The 19670-nt window shown below is 42.8% G+C and overlaps 1 protein-coding gene across 1 annotated transcript in view; it reads right to left on the reverse strand.

Moving 5' to 3' along the window:
• The window catches only part of DPH5 (diphthamide biosynthesis 5), a 47387-nt gene that overhangs the window by 10362 nt on the left and 17355 nt on the right, over positions 1 to 19670 (reverse strand). The window contains exons 4-5 of the mRNA XM_068240001.1: positions 9173 to 9293; positions 4948 to 4987 (exon numbers count right to left, since the gene is read on the reverse strand). Of these exons, the coding sequence (XP_068096102.1) occupies positions 4948 to 4987; positions 9173 to 9293 (161 nt within the window). The remainder of the gene's footprint in view (positions 1 to 4947; positions 4988 to 9172; positions 9294 to 19670) is intronic.

Below are 19670 nucleotides of genomic sequence, written 5' to 3' on the forward strand. Positions count from 1 at the left end.
TGAGTAGTGATAAAGTTATTGGCAAGTGAATGGGAGGTGAAAGTTGCTCAGATGCAAAAAATAAACAACCCTTTGGGCTTAAGTGGTTAAACAATGGCTAGCTTCCCTGCTCGCTACACAGTTTTTTGGCAGTTAGACAGAGCAACTGCCATTCACTAAGTGCTTTTGAAAATAAATAAATCCTTAAGAATCCCCCCGTGAAGAGATGGACTAGTCCAAAACATGTCACTTCTGTCAGATTTCTACTACCTACTATAAGTGACAGCAACATAGGAGAAAAATGTATGGCTCATTTTACTCTGGAAAAAACATACTTTTTATTTGTCTATGTTTGAACATATTTTAACATTTACAATTTTTCGCCATAGTACCCCTTTAAAGCTGAATTATCACAAATTCCTTCTGTTTTAACCTTCCTGGCAGTATCATTATTTCCAGATTTTAGGGTCTAAAATCAATGCAATTTTTTGACGAGCTTTTAGACGCTAACAGCAGGGGGACAAAAAAAAAAAATCACACCGCTGAGAGATCTGCGGCAGTCCCTGCACAGACTCACCTCCCTGGGATCTGACACTGCAATTTCCGCACTGTCTATCGGGTGGTGCTGTACCCCTAATAGTAAGTTCGCCGTCTGTCGTCATGACGACAAACCTTGATCTCACAAGAGGAATCCAGAGCCTCCGAGGACAGGAAGAAGAATGGCTGCCAGCGTCTGGATCATGTGGGAGGAGAGTTAGAAACATTGCCACACTGCGCGGTCTCTGCATACCTCCCGGCGGCTACCCCGAGTCATGCTCGGTATTACCACTCCTGGCTTCATTTTTCCAAGCTTGACTCAGGGATACCACCAAGGAAGTCAGGAAGGCAAATTAGCACTGAGTTTTGCTTTTTAGTATGGAAGCTTTTCAGTCTCTTTTAGCCCCATATACGTTCCTAGTGGTTCTGGGTCACCCTGAGTTGTCTGGGTATATTACGGATGTGTAAAGTGTCACTGAACTCCAGCTAGGCATGCACGTACTGATCCGGCTGATTCCATCAACTTCATCGAATCTGTTGGAGAGCTAACTCACTTTACATCAATTTCAGGCAGTTTATCAATTGAAAGTGTAATTGGATGTGTTGGGAAATCTCTAAGAGAGTCAGTGTTGGGGGAGAAGCAGAGGAGGATTGATAGCCACATAGCATTGCCATACATAAAGAGGTGAAATGCGGAGATTGATGTTGGATAGAATTCTGCTGACACTAAAGGTGGCCACACACGATACAATAAAATGATCCGATTTTACAGTAATTCGATAAAAACGATCGTATCTCCCGAAAAAATCGAAAGCTTTTTTTTCATTCGACTGAAAAATCCGATCGGATTTCCCGTTTTCTTCGATTTTAATCGATCCAGACTGCCCGATATTTTTCTTCAATCTTTCTAAAGATTGTATGGTGTGTGTTGGATTGTCAATTTATTAATATACACACCCAAGCAATTTTGTTAGAGTTTCCAATCATTTTTATCATAATTGGGGGAAAAATTGAACATAGGTGTGTGGTACATTGGTCATTTTTTTGAAATGTTACAATCAGTCAGAAAAATTGATTGCAATTCTTAAATTGAACAGATATTTAAAAAATTGTATGGTGTGTGGCCACCTTTAGGGAGATGGAGTGTGATTCAGTCACTTTCAATCACTTTGGCATATTGGATGGTAATCGACACACGTATGCTTAGTATTAGTGTATAGCTTAAAATGAGGCCCTAACCAATAATGCAATGCAGATGCTAAATATAATTTTTCCTTCATAAAACAGAAGGAATTTGCAATCATACAGCTTGTGTTTCATTATTTTTGAATTGAGTTTTCAGAATTACAGTATAATATGATCATGCTTCTTTAAGAGAGAAAAAAAAATTAAAAGAAGAAAGAGAATACACGCAGCAAGATACAATTCAGATTAAACTGCACAAATAAGACTAGGTAGGCAGAGAGAATATACATTTAAAAAATCAGCAGCATGCCAGAGTGAAGCGGTATTTTGACTGCCTGGGTATTGCCCTGCATAGTGGAAATCAAGGTCATATCCCCAAACTATTGCTGTTCTCTTCTATGGTGCAATACCTTTAATTCAGTTTGCAAATTGCAAGAGAAATGGACAACAAGGGTGTGTAGTAGGTTTGGAGTCCAGGGAAGCTCCGGATGATAATGATTATCATTATCTCTTTTCAATCCCTTCTCTTTCCTCTTTCCAATAGACACCTATCAAATCCCACTACCGAGAGCTGCTCTGGACACTACCTTTCCTCCTTTCTTTGTCTGACACTGGCGAAGTAATTCACTTTGGACATAATGGCCTCGATTCATCAAGACTTATCTAATTGGTTAACGACAGTTCGGTAAAATACCGAATTCGTTAAGTTGATTTCAGGATTCATCAAATTATCTACAGCTGTTAGCGAGCATTCGGTAATAATTTGGTAATCATTCGTTAGTGATGCATTAAAACGAAAGTGCAATTCACGAAAATGAAAGTGGGCGTGGTTTAGCGTTACATCTAGGATTAGTTATCTCCTTCACTGCTCTGTCGTTATTCCTGTCAGATTATTGCTGACAGAGAAGATGGAGCCATTTGAAGTGGTTATGTATCAGCTGAGAGTGATTCAAAGACGCTGAAGGGCAAGAATAAGGTCTAGAACCATATCAATTTGCAAGAGAATAGATTTATTTGCTATAACAGGACATCTGCATTTCTCTTGAATCATCTTGTAAGAGAACACAGGCAGTGCCAGGGTTAACTAATTTGCTAGCTGCACTATATTTTTTTTATTAGAAAATGCTCCTATCAAGCAGTAGCTGGCGAAATTGTGGGATTGTCCCAAGCCACTTCCAGAATCCTGGTCCAGGTGTTAAGCCCTATTCAGAATGTTGCTACGTAGTGTTCAAAGGACTGCCTTTTACCCACAATTCCATGGGAATCTAATGGCCTTGTGTTAAATTACCGCTGTAAAATGGAAAGATCTACAAGTTACCGAATTGTTATCGATATTTTATCGAATTCACACCGAATGCGGAAAAACCTTGATGAATACAACTAGAAATCGATAAACTTCGAATTCGGTAATTTAACAAACTGGAAAAGGTCATCTCAAAGACAATGATGAATCAAGGCCAATATCCTTTAGGCTCTGCGCCTCACTCCTGGTGGGGGGTGGGGCTTGCAATCAAATTCATTATTCTGAATGGGATCGCAGGCTTAACCGTCCCGAAATGCAGCAAACCATGCATGAATGGAAACGGCAGTCTATGCACTGTCTGCTGTCCCTGCTATCACATTTCCATACACGTGCCTGAAAGCGTGCTGTATGGAAACGAGCCCTTAGTCCTGGATTTAACAGGGAGCGTGCATACAGTAGATTTGCCTATTGTATTGCTGTCTTGTCAGACATAGGGAAAAGGTGAGAAACATAATGGGATTATTGAATGCTCGACAGTAACTATAACAAACCATATGTCTATCCGCACAATACCGTCTGCAATCATACAGCGTTAAAAGGGACTCCGAGCACCTCTCATGCGCATGCTTTTAACTGACCGTTACTGCAAAGAACTTAAAGATGCATACTTTTCTGTAGCTTGTGCTCTCCTTTTTCATTTCATGCCTGAATAGCCGTTCTACACCAAATCGTTTTCATTTGATTTTAATTTAAATATCGCGGCTGCCATCTTGGCTATGTAAATCATCTCTTTAAGCCCCTGAAAGCCAGGCATACATCCAGAGCCGCTGGTGTATAGTGAGCCTGTAGCTTATGCAGTTAAAGAACAAGGGACACCCATGCTAACCTTGTAATAAAAAACACATATATAAGTAGATAAATACTACTTCTACTTACATAACAGATGTATTGTGCTATCCACGTAATGATTCCTGTGAATTTTACAAAGGAAAAGCAGAAAATCCTATTCTAGGCAGTGGCCATCTTGCCAAGCTAATGCTGACATCATATCCTCCCTGACTCCTGCCCCCCCCCCCCCTCCTTTCTCTTGCTCATTGTGTATTCATTAGCTGCCCTCCTCCCAGAGTCTTTTTTTTATTTACACATCCAATCACTGAGTCACCTCAGCCTTGCTTGTAAACACAAGTGATCAGCTAGGCAGGGAAATAAATGGAGGAGGAATATATTATAGATAAAAAGAACTCCCAGCATTCAAAAGAACTCCCAGAATTCAACTCTTTGGCACTGTTTGGCACTAGGGCCAGTTCTAAAGTATGTGATAACTCCAAACCATAACAGCAGAAAAAGTTTTGAATGCAGGATTAGCATCTTTATCACTTAATACACTCAGACCAGTTGCTGTTGAAATTTGATTTTTATGGTGACAATACCGCTTTAACAGAGCCAGATCAACCAAACATGCACATAGCTTTTTCTGACTTTGTAATCTTCATCAGTGCATGGCATGGATTGATATGGCTCAGTGCTACTGGTGGTGGCTGGATGGAGTAATGGTTATGGGCTCTGCCTCTGACACAGGTGACCAGGGTTCGAATCTCGGCTCTTCCTGTTCAGTAAGCCAGCACCTATTCAGTAGGAGACCTTAGGCAAGTCTCCCTAACACTGCTACTGCCTATAAAGCGCATCCTAGTGGCTGCAGCTCTGGCGCTTTGAGTCCGCCAGGAGAAAAGCGCGATATAAATGTTATTTGTCTTGTCTTGTCTACTGGTAGATTTTTCTAGCTCTTATAATTCTTCTGCTATGTACACATTGGTAAGCCAGTCACATTGCTCTCATTCAGTCCAGTAGAGGGCACTGACATCATAAGAATATGGGCCTTGGAGATAAGACTTGCCTTTATACACATATAGAATTGTATTCCGAGGAGATTTAAACAAAAACAAAACAAAACAAAAAAAAAAAAACTTTGGAAGCTACATCATTTTTAATAACAGTGTACTCACTTCATAAGGTTCTCTATGGATTGCTCCTTCACCTTGATATCTGGAGTAATAAGAAATCTGTTAGCAAACAAGTGGTTACCCAAGAACACACAGGAGACTGACTACTGTAAAGCTGGCTGACTATGAAGCTAGTTTTACACCAAAAATTACAATGAAAATAGGTTACTAAATACTTTCTAGACAAAGCTTACAGACTTCTTTGATTCCAATTTTACTGTGTTTTTCTGCTTCCAAGAGAACAGTCCTCAGATGCGTGTTAATTTCTGATTGCATGAAAACTGAAATGCAGCAAAGACACATGATGAGTCTTAAAGGATATCCGAGGTGAAAAACTGACGAGGAAAATAATTGTATTTATCCTCCTCCTAAAAATTACTTTTTTAGATATCCCACATTTTTATTTTATATTTAAATCTAGTTTTTACTGTTTCATTGTTGACCCTTTATCTCTTTCCTGCTCTCAGAAGCCATTTACTAACAGGAAAGTGTTTTATGGCTGTAATTACTTATCAGTGAGGGTTATGCATTAGTCTGACCCGGACAGAAACTGTCACTTGCATACCTGATGTTAAACTCTTTCAGGCAAATAAAGAAAAAAAAGGAACATAGCCTAGTTACTTGTGTGCTTGGCATTGTACATACACATGTCTATCTAATGATGTCACCTCGATTGTCCTTTAAAGAACTGGATAGTGATCTACCAAGTATATCTTAAAGGGAACCTTAACTGAGAGGGATAAGGATGTTTCCTTTTAATCAATACCAGTTGCCTGGCAGACCTACTGAGCTCTTTGGCTGAATCACACACCTGAAACAAGCATGCAGCTAATCCAGTCTGACTTCAGTCAGAGCACCTGATCTGCATGCTTGTTCAGGGGCTGTGGCCGAAAGTATTAGAGACACAGGATCAGCAGGAGAGTCAGGCAACTGGTATTATTTTAAAAGGAAAAATCCATATCCTTCTCAGTTTAGGTTCCCTTTAAAGGCTGGTTCACACCAGAGCCAGCAATTAGCAAAGTGCTAGTGCAGCATCTCCCTCTGAACATTCACACTGCAGCCTTGCGATTTGTATTTGGGAGCAATCATGCTGCGATTCTTGTTCCCTGAATGAGAATCTCAAACCGCAACTGCCAAAAAAATAATTTTGCACAATTGCAGAGCGATTGCGTTTTTCAGTGTGAACCACGGCTAAAAACTTGCATTATCAAAGGTTAAGGGTAACGTCATAGTATTGTCAACCATAAACTATGAATTTAGTGCTGTATGTGTTCCTTCCTGTTGCCGTCACAGAAGGAAAAAAAATCAAAGGCTACTACTGAAGGTTAACATGTTTGCTTGTTGATATGCTAAACAAAGCACAAAGGAGTTAGTGAGAAAGCTGTGACATCAGTAGAGTAGTAAGTCAAATAGAATTATTTTTCTTATTGTTTTTCTGGGAGGACAATTATAGGACAGGAAATGTAAACTAGTTCCTGTGTCAGAGTTCACCTCAGCTATACCAGTGTAACAAACGCTTTTGGTTAAAGCAAGACAGAATATAGGAATAGCTGCTAAAGACTGTAGCTGTTGTGAAGTGCAGAAAACACAGTTTTTATTAAATGCAGTAACTTTGTGGCCATGTATACAGTCCTGGGAGTAGGAGTAGACTTATGACAATATTGATCTTGGGCAGGTTATTCTGCCTGCTAGGTTTTTCTCCTATTTTCTGCCTCTTAAGTGGACATACAATCCTTACAAATTAACGTGAGGATGTGTGAAGAGGGCAAATACAGTGTTGATGTCATTTTCTCTAAAGGTTCCAAGCCTGTAACACCATTCATGCGACACTGAATGGTAAATAAGAACATTAGGGGAATAAGGAAAAAGATTTTGTTACACCTGTGACAGTGCTGTTCTGTACCCTTTACAACAGCTCAACCTTCCGCAACATTTTTTGCTGCTGGTCTCCCCAGTACCCTGAAATATGATGCTTGCCCAATAACAGAGTGTGGCCACGCAGAGGTATTATGTATAATTCCGATTGCAATACGCTGCATTTCAGAATTGGAATACAAGAATCAAGATGGAGGACAGTGGAGAACAACACAGGACTGGGAGGACTGGGCCTCCAATACATTATGCTGTACAATCACATTACCATTACTCTCCACTTGTGGAGCCAGGCAATGAGCGTTTGCAGTGCAAGGTGTTACCCCATCACAAAATCCCCCCCCCCCCCCGAGTGTAGGTGACAGTATTTAGTTACAGATATACTGCACCATAACACGTCCTTCTTGAGATTCCTTACTGAAGGATACCGGAGGGTGGATAAGCAAATCTGTCTTTAACCTGGGACTGAAATGTGCAGCCGCACAACCTGGAATCTAAAAAAATGGAAGCTTGCACTACGGTTGAATACAATATTTGGGCTGAGACTGCATCTGCAATACTAGTTAGAGGTGATATTTAAAGGGAACCTGAAGTGAGAAGTATATGGAGGCTGCCATGTTTCTTTCCTTTTAAAACAAAAACAGTTGCTTGGTTGCCCCTGCTGGTCCATTTGGCTGCAGTTGTGTCTGAAGAACGCCAGAAACAAGCATGCAGCTAATCTTGTCAGATTTGACAAAAGTGTCAGAAACACCAAATTTTTTTGCATGCTTATTCAGGGTCTATGGCTAAAAGTATTAGAGGCAGAGGACCAGCAGGATAGCCGGGCAACTGGTATCGCTTAAAAGGATATAAATATGGCAGCATCCGAATCCCTCTTGCTTCAGGTTTTATTTAAAGGATACCACAACTGAAATGTGACATAATGAGATAGACATGTGTATGTACAGTGCCTAACACACAGATAACTATGCTGTGTTCCTTTTTTTTCTTTCTCTGCATGAAAGAGTTAAATATCAGGTATGTAAGTGGCTGACTCAGTCCTGACTCAGACAGGAAGTGACTACAGTGTGACTCTCACTGATAAGAAATTCCAACTATAAAACACTTTCCTAGCAGAAAATGGCTTCTGAGAGCAAGAAAGAGGTAAAAAAGGGGAATTTCTTATCAGTGAGGGTCACACTGTAGTCACTTCCTGTCTGAGTCAGGACTGAGTCAGCCACTTACATACCTGATATTTAACTCTTTCAGGCAGAGAAAGAAAAAAAGGAACACAGCATAGTTATCTGTGTGTTAGGCACTGTACATACACATGTCTATCTCATTATGTCACATTTCAGTTGGGGTATCCTTTAAAGAAAGCATTGCATAAACTTTGAACTGCATGTATGTCTCGGAGTCTGAGAAAGGATTTGGAGAGCGCTGGTTAGGAGTTTGTTTCATATTGTTCATGTGTTGCGTGCACGGCGACCTCAGACTATATAGGACAGCAGAAGATCGTGCACAAATATAATAATTTATACACATTAAAAGGACAAATGAAGTGAGAGGTATATGAAGGCTGCCATGTTTATTTCCTTTTAAACAATACCAGTTGCCTGGCAGCCCTGCTGATCTATTTGGCTGCAGTGGTGTCTGAATCACACGAGAAACAAGCATTCAGCTAATCTTGTCAGATCTGTCAATGTCAGAAACACCTGATCTTCTGCATGCTTGTTCAGGGTGTATGGCTAAAAGCATTAGAGACAGGATCAGCAGGGCTGCCAAGCAACTAGTATTGCTTAAAAGGAAATAAATATGGCAGCCTCCATACTACTCTCGCTTCAGTTGTCCTTTAAAAGAGATGTTGCAGCCAAAATTATAATAAATTATAAATTATAATAATGTTGTTTTCTATATAATGGACATGTCCATAATCCCTCACTACTTGCTTGCACATGAAGCTGCGTGCATCTGTTATGCAGGAAGAGAATCCACAGAGGGATGAAGTGGAATAAGAGAGGTGGAGCCTATGTCAGGTTTTTATTGCGGTCCCTTTCCTCCATTTCTGGCAACATCCTGGTCTCAGAGTGCTACGTGTCACAATCCATGAACTTGGAGTTAGGTGAATTCCCCTCAGCACGGCAAAATGCAAGATAACCTGGCAAAGATCTGAACCTGTCCTTCCATTAAAAAAAAAATGTCTTGGCATGTGCTGGGCTGTAATAATACAGGATGAAGCGATTCATAAGCAATACCTTAGCCAACAATCATGAGTCACCTCATTGTCCTACACTGAAGAATGCTGAAGACTGACTGGTTGCTACAGGTTACTGTACATTATATAATTATATTCCAGAATGACATACAAATACATCACCTAACAGACACAGAGTGTGCATCCCGCTAAGTCTGTTCCTTCGGATCTTGTCATAGAAACTCTCTGGCTTCCAGGAGTCAGTCCAGAAGACAATGGAAACCGTCTCTCCAAAATTATACAGCTAGAATACAGAATAAGAACAAATGAGATTCAGGAAGCGACTGGGAATCCCAGCTACTAATATAATAACATAATATAGTACTCCTATCAAAGCAAATTTCCCCATAAGTATTCATGGAAATTCTACAATCCAAAAACAGTTATATAAAAATATTTAATACAAAGTACTGTAAAAAAAATGTAAACAAGACTTACAACTAACAGAATCGTCCTACTCCTAACACTAATCCTCCCCCCTACCCCTAACACTACCTGTCTCTTCCTGAATCAAAATCGCTTTATTTCGCCAAGCACGGCTGGACCGTGCCCGGAATTGGTTTTGGCACAGAGATATGTTCCTGCGCCTTGTGGTCTTGGCCGGGATGGACCGGAACCTCCGGCCCGATTTGTGCCGATAGAAGAGGCTGTGGCTGGGTGGGTAGGGTCGCTAGCGATTTTCGTGGCTCTGGCTAGCAGTCTAGTGTTGTAGATGAGGTCTAAGGGAGGGGAAGAGGCTTCCCAATTATTCTCTATGCTGAGCTGATTACCCTCTGAATTTTGTATCTGTCGCTAGTGGAGGAGCTAGCGTACCAGACCAGGATGGAAGAGTAGAGGACCGACTCAATGGTGGCAGAGTAGAATGATCTCAGAAGTTCCTGGGCCATCCCAAACTTCTTTAGTTGGTGTAGAAAGAAGGGTCTTTGCTGTGCCTTCTTCTGAGTAGAGATGGTGTTTATCCTCCAGGTCAGGTCATCGGAGATGGTTGTGCCCAGGAGGCGGACGCTAGATACCCTTTCGACTTTGGTTCCATCGATGTAGATTGGGGGAGGCTTTGTGGCATGCTTTCTGAAATCAATGACCATCTCTACGGTTTTGGCTGTGTTTAGGACTAGCCTACTCTCTCTACTCCAATTGCAGACTCTGTCTACCTCCTGTCCGTAGGCTTGCTCGTAGCCCTTACTGACAAGGCCAACAATTGTAGTATCGGCCACAAATTTGATGACTGACAGAATTGACAGTGGAAGTGCAGTTATTGGTGTACAGAGAGAACAGGAACGGTGACAAGACACAGCCCTGGGTGGCTCCTATGTTGGTCATTATGGGACTGGAGAAGATGTCGCCCAGCTCAACAACCTGGGACCTGTTCAAGAGAAAGTCTATGATCCAAAGGCGGAGAGTTGGGTGGACAATGAGCTCCATGACATTGTCATGCAGGATGCGGGGCATATTGTATTAAAGGCCGAACTGAAGTCCAGGAGAAGGACTCTGGCATACGGGTTCAACCTGTCCAGGTGATCAGTGATAAACTCCAGGCACATATTAATGGCGTCGTCAGTGGACCTGTTCGCTCTGTATGCAAACTGGAGGGGATCTAGTCGGTCCAGTGTGCTGTGTTTGAGGAAGGACAGGACCACTCTTTCAAAGGACTTCATGACCACAGATGTTAGGGCCACAGGCCTGAAATTATTTAGGTCGGACCCTCCTTGCTTTTTCGGTACAGGGATGATGGTGTATCTCTTAAAGCAAGTAGGGACCTTTCCTTTATTGAGAGACCTGGCAAAGACAGAGGTGAGGATGGGGGCTAGCTGATGTGAGCAGGTCTTCAGACATGCTGGTGACACGCCATCAGGGCCAGATGGCTTCCTCGCATTTAGAGTGGATAAGAGACGCTGAACGTCGGCCTCAGTCACTTCCAGGGGGGCTGAGCATGAGCCGAGATCAATGCTTACAGGGGCAGAGATGGGGAGGGCAGGAGATGTTGGATGCCCCTCCAGGGGTGCCTGGACCTCAAACCTGCAGTAAAAGTTGCTAAGGTCCTCAGCTAGCTCATAGCTTGGTGTAGCCTGTTTGGCGGTGGCTAGTAGTTGGTGGCAGCCTTGAGGCCCTTCCAGACTGCCTGAGGGGCATTTGAGCAGAGGCTATGCTGCATCTTTTCAGCATACAACTGATTTGCTGCTCGCAGTTCACAGTTGAGGGAGTTCCTTGCCATCCTGTAGTCCTCCAGGTAGCCGGACTTGTGAACAGCTTCCTTGCGCTTCCACAGTTGTCGCAGCTTGTTTGAGAACCACGGTTTGTCATTAGGATAGATCGTAAAGCACTTGGAGGGCACACAGGAATCTTCACAGAAGCTGATGTAGGATGAGACAACATCAGCCCATTCATCCAAGTCTGGTGCTTCCAGGGCCTTCCAGTCAAAACAGGCCTGGAGATGAAGCTTGGCCTCATTTGACAACACTTTAGTAGACCTCAGGACTGGTTTTGCAGATTCCAGGCGCCTTCTATAGGTGTGTGATAAAAGCAGGCATGCTCAAATCATGAATTCGGATGAAATCCGAATAGGTGTTATTCGGATGAAATCCACTTAATTGCAGCAGCTGTGCGGGTGGCCGAGGGGGGGGGGGGGGGGGGGGTTAATCTTACCCATCAGACGTCTTCTTCGTTCCGTCCCTCGGCGCCTCCCACGATGCGTTCCAATCCGGCGTCACGTGACTATACACTTCCCCCTTCAACCCGGAAGGAGGAAGTGTATGTAATCACGTGACACCGGATAGGAACACAGCGTGGGAGGCGCCGAGTGACGGAACGAAGAAGACATCTGATGGGTAAGATTAACCCCCCTCAGCCACCCGCACAGCTGCTGCAATTAAGTGGATGAAATCCAAATAACCCCTATTCAGATTTCATCCGAATTCATGATTTGAGCATGCCTGGATAAAAATCAAAGCACGATAGTGTTGCACATTCCATTGAGTTGTTGTGAGCTGCGGCTTGAATCACACTGGCATTATCACTCTCAGACCGTTTGGCAGCACCTGCACTAACTGCCACAGGACGTGTGCTCCGCAAGTATGCAGGAAAAAAACAGTTTTAGTCAGTACAAAAAACAAACAAAAAAAATGATCTCTATAGAGCGTGCACCTTCTGTCCATGTGTTTATTTCCACAATAGTGACAGTATAAATGTGCAGTCAATGGTTTCCATACTTCAGTGCTTAAGCCATACAATAGTGCAAATATAAGGACAGATCTTACATATCCGTAGTGTAGCTGGTCATCGGTGCAGGAGGTGGGCACAAGGGTGGCGAGCGACGGCCGTTTCCCGTCTTGCGACGCTTGGTCACGCTGCATACCACTCAAATAGAGGATGTGAGTTTCCGGCATATGACGGCGCTTTAGCTCCGCCTCCTCCGGGAACGTCACTTCCTCCGTGGTCAGAGCTGGTTGCCCTGGATACCAGAGCGCCGCTCGGGGAGCTAGGAGGGTGGGGAATCAAAGTCCGCCCACGTCAATCAAGAGGGCTTACTCCATACGTTAAGTGACCGCAAATAGCGGTAATCACTATACACAACGGCGCTGGGTTACTGAGCACCAGTGCTTCACATAAGGCACCTGGGCTAAATCAGAACCCTAACAATAACGTGCCTGTTAAACGAACAATGTTGGAAGCGCCTTCCCCCCCATAGCGGCACCCATGTTGTTGGGGCAACCTTACAAGTGAGGTGACAGTGTAAATCATGTACCAGTGACATTAAGACCACTATGGAGAATTTATATCATAGCTACAAAATCTTTTAAAAGTTATACCAAAGTATATAGGCATCTAGCTCAGGGGCAGCTTGTTCAATTAAAGTGACAAGCTGGGAGCGCTTGTCCTGCCACAAGAAAACCTGTCATAATTTAAGCCAATGGACCGCAACTGCTGGTCAAAACTAAAATAGGCATCAAAAGATCCAATTTGATCATATTAACAGGTCATATGTGGCAGAACTGCGCTACCAGCTTCTAGGCGTACGAGAGAGAACGGCGCCAAAGACTTGGGCGCAGGACACAGCCAGTATATGGCTGATCCTGCTGCCGCACAAGTCCGGGCCATGTTAATTACTATTCCCCCTCCAGGCCGACATGGATAGTGGGGGAATGAAATAATTCGGCTTCCAGCAATTGCTGGAAGCCGAATTATTGTTTTAAAAGCAACTTCAGGTCCGTCTTCTGACGGCGCTGAAGTTACTCCCTGTGCCTGCTATAGCCGTAGTTCCTATTACGGCCTATGGTGGCGCCGGCTGCGCCCAAGTCTCCTGCGCTGCTGCGCCCAAGTCTCCAGCGCTGGATTTACCGTGTTCGGCTTCTAGGACCAGCATTTAGTTATGTCCCATATATCATTACGCAACATTTTTACAGCACTTTAACCGCTTGCCGTTCCAAGTATATCGGCAAGGGGGCGGCACGCCCTTTTTTTTTTTTTTTTTTTTTTTTTATTATTCATGTAGCTAGCCTAGCGCTAGCTACATGATAACCGCTGACAAGCGGCATCCCCTACCTACTGCGATCGCCGCCGGCGATCTTTGCAAGCAGGAAATCCCGTTCAGAACGGGATTTCCTGCAGGGCTTCCCCCGTCGCCATGGCGACGGGGCGGGATGACGTCGCCGACGTCATGGACGTCAGAGGGAATCCCGATCCACCCCTCAGCGCTGCCTGGCACTGATTGGCCAGGCTGCGCAAGGGGCCTGGAGGGGGGGGGGGGGGGCGGCGCGGCGGGTAGCGGCAAATCGGCGACGATCGAGAAATGCATGCAGCTAGCAAAGTGCAATAATAAAAAAAAACATTTTGAAAATCCGCCCAGCGGGACCTGAGAAATCCTCTTACGCAGGTTACCCCGAGCTGAGCTTGGGATAACCGGCAAGGAGGTTAAGCAGAGTACCTGTCTCATTAAAATCTACTATCCTACATATACCTAGAGAATTACCACCACAGAATCTACAGTCCCGGCCAATACTGAATATCGGACAACAACATAGCAATCACATGTTATCAATAACCAGTGTTCAGAGATCAAGCATACAGGATAATTCTGTTTTTTCATTAAGGCCCAATGGACCCCATCGCCTCAGTTTTCAGTATGAGTCTAGTTTCCCTCCTTAATAGAAGTCTCTTCCTATCTCCCCCTCTCCGTGTATCTCCTGTTTTTCCAGTGCTGCAAATCTAATATTGAATCTCTCAGTCCCATGTTCCTCTCTCATATGGTCAATAAGCCGAGTGCAGCCTTTCCCCGATTTTATGGATACAATATGTTCACCAAATCTGATTTTCATCGGTCTAGTGGTGTGCCCTATATAAAAACGATCACAAGGGCATAGCAAAACATACACTACAAATTCAGTCTGGCATGTCAAAAACTGTTATCTGTATCAATTCTTTCCCGTGTATATTTTTCTGTATAATTAGCTTTTCACACCACTTGCATCGGCCACATTTATGATTCCCAAGGGGTAAGGCAGCACTAAGCCAATCTTTGTGTCTGGGTGAGATGTTAACAGGTTACCCAGAGTAGGGGCTCGTCTGAAAGCCACCCTAGGGGCTTTCTGTGAAATCGACGTTAAGTCAGGGTCCCTCGCAATCATGGACCATTTGGAATGTATGGCCTTTCTGATTCGCTCTGCCATAGACGAGTAATCGAATGTAAACGTTGTTCTCCTGACGTTACCGTCCTCTCTTTCTTTGGGAGCCAGTAATGTGCTCCTCCCGTTTCCAGGCTCTCAACCTGGATTTCTTAAGTAGATTAAGACTGTATCCTCTTCTCTGGAACCTGGCAGTAAGTTTGTCCGCTTGTACCTCAAAATCCGTATCTACTGTTATTTCGCCTCAATCTCAAATACTGCTGTAGGGAATAGCTTCAACAACATGTCTTGGATGAAAACTCTGTGCATGAAGAATTGAGTTAGTGGCTGTATTCTTTCTGAAGCCTTTAGTCATCAAACAACCATCCTCTATCATTTATTTAACCACTTAACATCTCAGTCGTTTTCAGCTTATGCATCCGAGCAATGTTCACCTCCCATTCATTAGCCTATAACTTTATCACTACTTATCACAATGAACTGATCTATATCTTGTTTTTTCCGCCACCAATTCGGCTTTCTTTGGGGGATACATTTTGCTAAGAGCCACTTTACTGTAAATGCATTTTAACAGGAAGAATAAGAAAAAAAATGAAAAAATTCATTATTTGTCAGTTTTCGGCCATTATACTTTTAAAATAATACATGCCTCCATAATTAAAACCCACGTATTGTTATTGCCCATTTGTCATGGTTATTTCACCATTTAAATTATGTCCCTATCACAATGTATCGCGACAATATTTTATTTGGAAATAAAAGAGCATTTTTTCCGTTTTGCATACATCACTATTTACAAGCTTATAAAAAAAAAAAAAATAGAGAGAAATATTTCATCTTTACATAGATATTTAAAAAGTTTAGACCCTTTGGTAAATATTTATGTTTTTTTTTTTTTTTATAGTAATGTTTTTTTTGTTTTTTTTTATTAAACATTTTATGTGGGCATTTTTGGGAGGGTGGGATATAAAAGTGTTTAATTTGGGGAAAGATTGGTGTATTGTAATGTTTTTGAGGATTTTCTTGTAGTTTTACTTTTTGGCCACAAGATGGCAATCTCGATTTTTTTTACATGACGTCACTCTAAGCGTACAATGTACGCTTAGAGAGAGACAGCTTCAGAAAGAGCGAAGCTTCCGAGAGAAGCTGTCGCTTTTTCAGCAGGGGAGAAGAATCAATGATCGGGTTCCATAGCCCGATAAGTTGATTCCGTGGCTACCGACTCCGCGGCCGGGAGTGCGCGTGCACGCGCGCGATCGGCCGCGGGAGCGCGCCTGTCCTCCTTGACGTTTTTATACGTCAAGGAGGACAAAGTGGTTAACATCTAGGAACGTTACTTCAAACTTATCAATTTCTGAAGTGAACTGCATATTTACCTCGTTTGTATTTAAATATTGCATAAAATCTGCAAATTCCCCTTCAGTCCCCGACCACACCACCAGGACATCGTCCACGTACCTGGACCACTGTCTGACGCGCCCCCGGAAAGGATTCTGATCCGAGAGCACGGCTGACTCCTCCCACGCTCCAAAAAGAGGTTCGCGTAGGAGCTCGCCACGGGAGTCCCCATGGCCGTCCCGGACACCTGATGGTACTAGCTGTGGTCAAACAAAAACGCATTATGCGTGAGAACAAATTCTAAACATTCAAGGATGTACTCCACATAGTTTTCATTCTTGTTGGTACGTAGCAAAAACCGTCTGACCGCAGCAATACCCATATCGTGCGGGATACGGCTGTACAGACTGACCACGTCAATAGTAGCCAGTCTGTCGCCAGGGACCCATGTGGTACGCCTTCCAGTCTGTGCAGTCAAAACAGGCCTGGAGATGAAGCTTGGCCTCATTTGACCACACTTTAGTAGACCTCAGGATTGGTTTCGCAGATTCCAGGCAACTTCAATAGGTGGGCACCAGATGGATAAGTCAGTGGTCAGAGGAACCCAGAGCTGCCCATGAGGTGGACTTGTAAGCATCCTTTAAGGGTGTGTAGCAGTGGTCGAGAATGCTAGCATTGTTGGTGGGGCAGGTTACATTCTGGTGGTTGCGTTGCAATTCTTGACGGAGGTTTGCTTTATTGAAGTTGCCCATAATGATGAACAGGGAATCTGGAAGGGACATCTCCCACTGCGTGATAGTGTCACTAAGGTCGTGCTGGTCAGTTTTCACGTCAGCATCAGGAGGGATGTACACATCCGCAAGGACATAGCCGGTGAACTCTCTGGGTGAGTATGTGGGCCTGCAGTTTATGAGCAGTAGTTCAAGGTCAGGGTTGCACTTCTTGGCCAGTAATGAGGTGCACGGGCTCCATGCAGAGCTGACATAGAAGCAGATTCCTCCACCTTTCTTCTTCCCCGAAAGGGTGGATTCGCAGGAAGATTAACTCCTATTGGCTAGAAGTCCAGTGCACAGTGTATAATTATACACTGGGCTCCACAATAGCCGTAATAAACAAATTACCAGGCGCCCCGATTACCTGCCTTGCCATCAGCGGACGTGTTGCCGAATGTGCCCAGCCCCACTGACTATCTTCAGAGGAACTCACAATCTAATCCCTACCATAGTCATTGTCTAGTGTCCTACCATATTATTATTATTATTATGTATTTATATAGCACTGACATCTTCTGCAGCACTTTACAGAGTCCATGTCATGTCACGGTCTGTCACTGAGAGCGGAAATGTCACTTGCATGCCTGGATGTTTAAACCTTTCAGGCAGAAAAAGAAGAGTAACACAGCCTAGTTATGTGTACTCTTGGCAATCAATGTACATCCGCATGTCTATCTCATCATGTCACCTCAGGTACAATTTAAGAAGTTTACAACACATTTCATCTAAAGCTACACTAACACCTTCTTCTGAGTGGAAGGATTAACTTACAATCTGACCAACTATACACATGGAGCTGATGTACTTGCCTCGCTAGTGGACCTCTTTTGTGCTGTCTAATGATGATCAAGTACTTAGGAAGCTATGGTTATTGATTAATACTGACCTAAAGTCCTCTAATGACCTTACTGGTAACAGGAGCTCGGGAAATATCAGTGTAGATCACAACATACATATTTATTTTTTCTTCTTCTTCATCAGTAATCTATTGCAGATGGTGGTCTGCATATTAGGAGACATGTGGCATTTAAACACTGTACCCAATGTCAGAATTAGGTTGAAACCATGGTAATTAACCTTTACCATCTTGCTTTATGGACTGCAATGAATTCTTGGTCCAGCCAGGGTGACATTTTGACATTTGATTGTAAAGATGTAAAGAGGCCACTTCATTGTTGACTATTTTGAACTCGTAAAAGGAAAAGTAATTTCAAGCTTTGTTTCTAAAAAGTATAAACATAAGCTGAAACCATTAACATACTGACCTTTGCATAGGACATATGGCCATTAAAACCCTAGTGGCAAAGCTCCTCTTAATCCAGACCCTGCACAATTGGACTTGTATTCGGAATACCTTGGCTCTATAGGTCTATTTATAAGTCAGAATATAATAAAAGCTTGCTATGTAAGAGGGAGCTCTTGGCCACTGTCTCCACAATCACTGCAACACTACCAGACAGAAGTTTAAAGAACAGCTGCTTCCTGCCCCTGGCACGTGAAGGCAAGATTAGAGAGAGAGGGAGGAGAGGAACAATTTATACAAGAGAGACCCGAGAAGCCTGAGGAGAAGTACCAAAAAAAAAAAAAAACAACAACCGAGAGCTTCACAGAGATGCAAAAGTGGAACAAAAGCACCAATGGATGTATCAATCCTTTGGCCATCATTAAAGCGGAATATAACCCTGCATTTCAACTTTGCTCTAAAACATTATTTACAGTATATTATATGCAACCAGCATTTTTTTTTTTTTACTAGACCAGCATTGGAAGGGTTACACAGGGCTTTAAAGTCCCTGGAGATTTCTGCAGACAGAAGCCGAACTTGAGTTAGATACTTTTTGTTTACAAATATGTGTTTATTGTGACTCATCTCTCTCACTGAGAAGGAGCTTGGAGGACAGCCAAAGAGATGTATCTATTGATAAACAGTTACACACTAACTAAATAGAATGTAACTATCTGAATGTTTGCACGGAACTTAAAACCTCTGTGTTTAACCCTTCCAATGCTGGTCTAGTAAAAAAAAATGCTTTTTGCATATAATATGCTGTAAATAATGTTTTAGAGCAAAGTTGAAATGCAGGGTTATATTCCGCTTTAAAGAACAACTATAACTTACATTCCTAAGCATTTTTTTTGTACAGTTGTGCTTGTATCATATAAAATAAATAAAAACGTGATTTGGCTGGGTATGGGAAGGCTACATTTTTTTGGGCATGCAGGTGGAGCTACACAGAAATTAAAAAACGAAAACAGCACGAATGCATTGATCAAAACATGGCCCAATAGGGCTATCCAAGTCTATTTCTTGTTTAGAAAACAAAATACAAATTGTCCTTTACTTACAAACAACTTGATTTACAATGTTTCAGAGATGCAAACAAAGTTGTACAAAATATACAATGCTGATTTTGTTACAAATTTTTGTTGTTAAATGTTACAGTATTGTATAAACTGTTATAAGTAGTTCAAAACACTTTGAGGCCTTGCTCACATTACGTTCAGCTCGCGTGTCCACTCGCGGTGGGCTTTTTTTCCCAGCGGTTTTTGAAAGCGTTTTCCAGCAATTTTCTGAGCGTTTGCTCGGTTTGTGGGCGTTTTTGTAAGCGCTTTTCCAGAGTGCTTCCATCTTTTGATCCAGAAAAAATAAATACAATGTTTTTTTTTTTTAAACGCTCACGCAATCGCTTGACAAATCGATTTTGTGAGCGTTTTGCGTTTTTTCCTATAACTTTCATTTAGGCAAATCACCTCAAAAATGGCCCAAGCACCGCTTTTCAAAGCGGATTGCAAACAAAGCGCTCTGATATAAACTCTTTCATAGAGAATCATTGCACAAGCGCTTTCAGGGCGATTTTGAAAATCGCCCCCCGCGCTTAAAATTTTACAAAA

The sequence above is a fragment of the Hyperolius riggenbachi genome, chromosome 6 (assembly GCF_040937935.1).
Source record: "Hyperolius riggenbachi isolate aHypRig1 chromosome 6, aHypRig1.pri, whole genome shotgun sequence".
NCBI classification, from domain to species: domain Eukaryota; kingdom Metazoa; phylum Chordata; class Amphibia; order Anura; family Hyperoliidae; genus Hyperolius; species Hyperolius riggenbachi.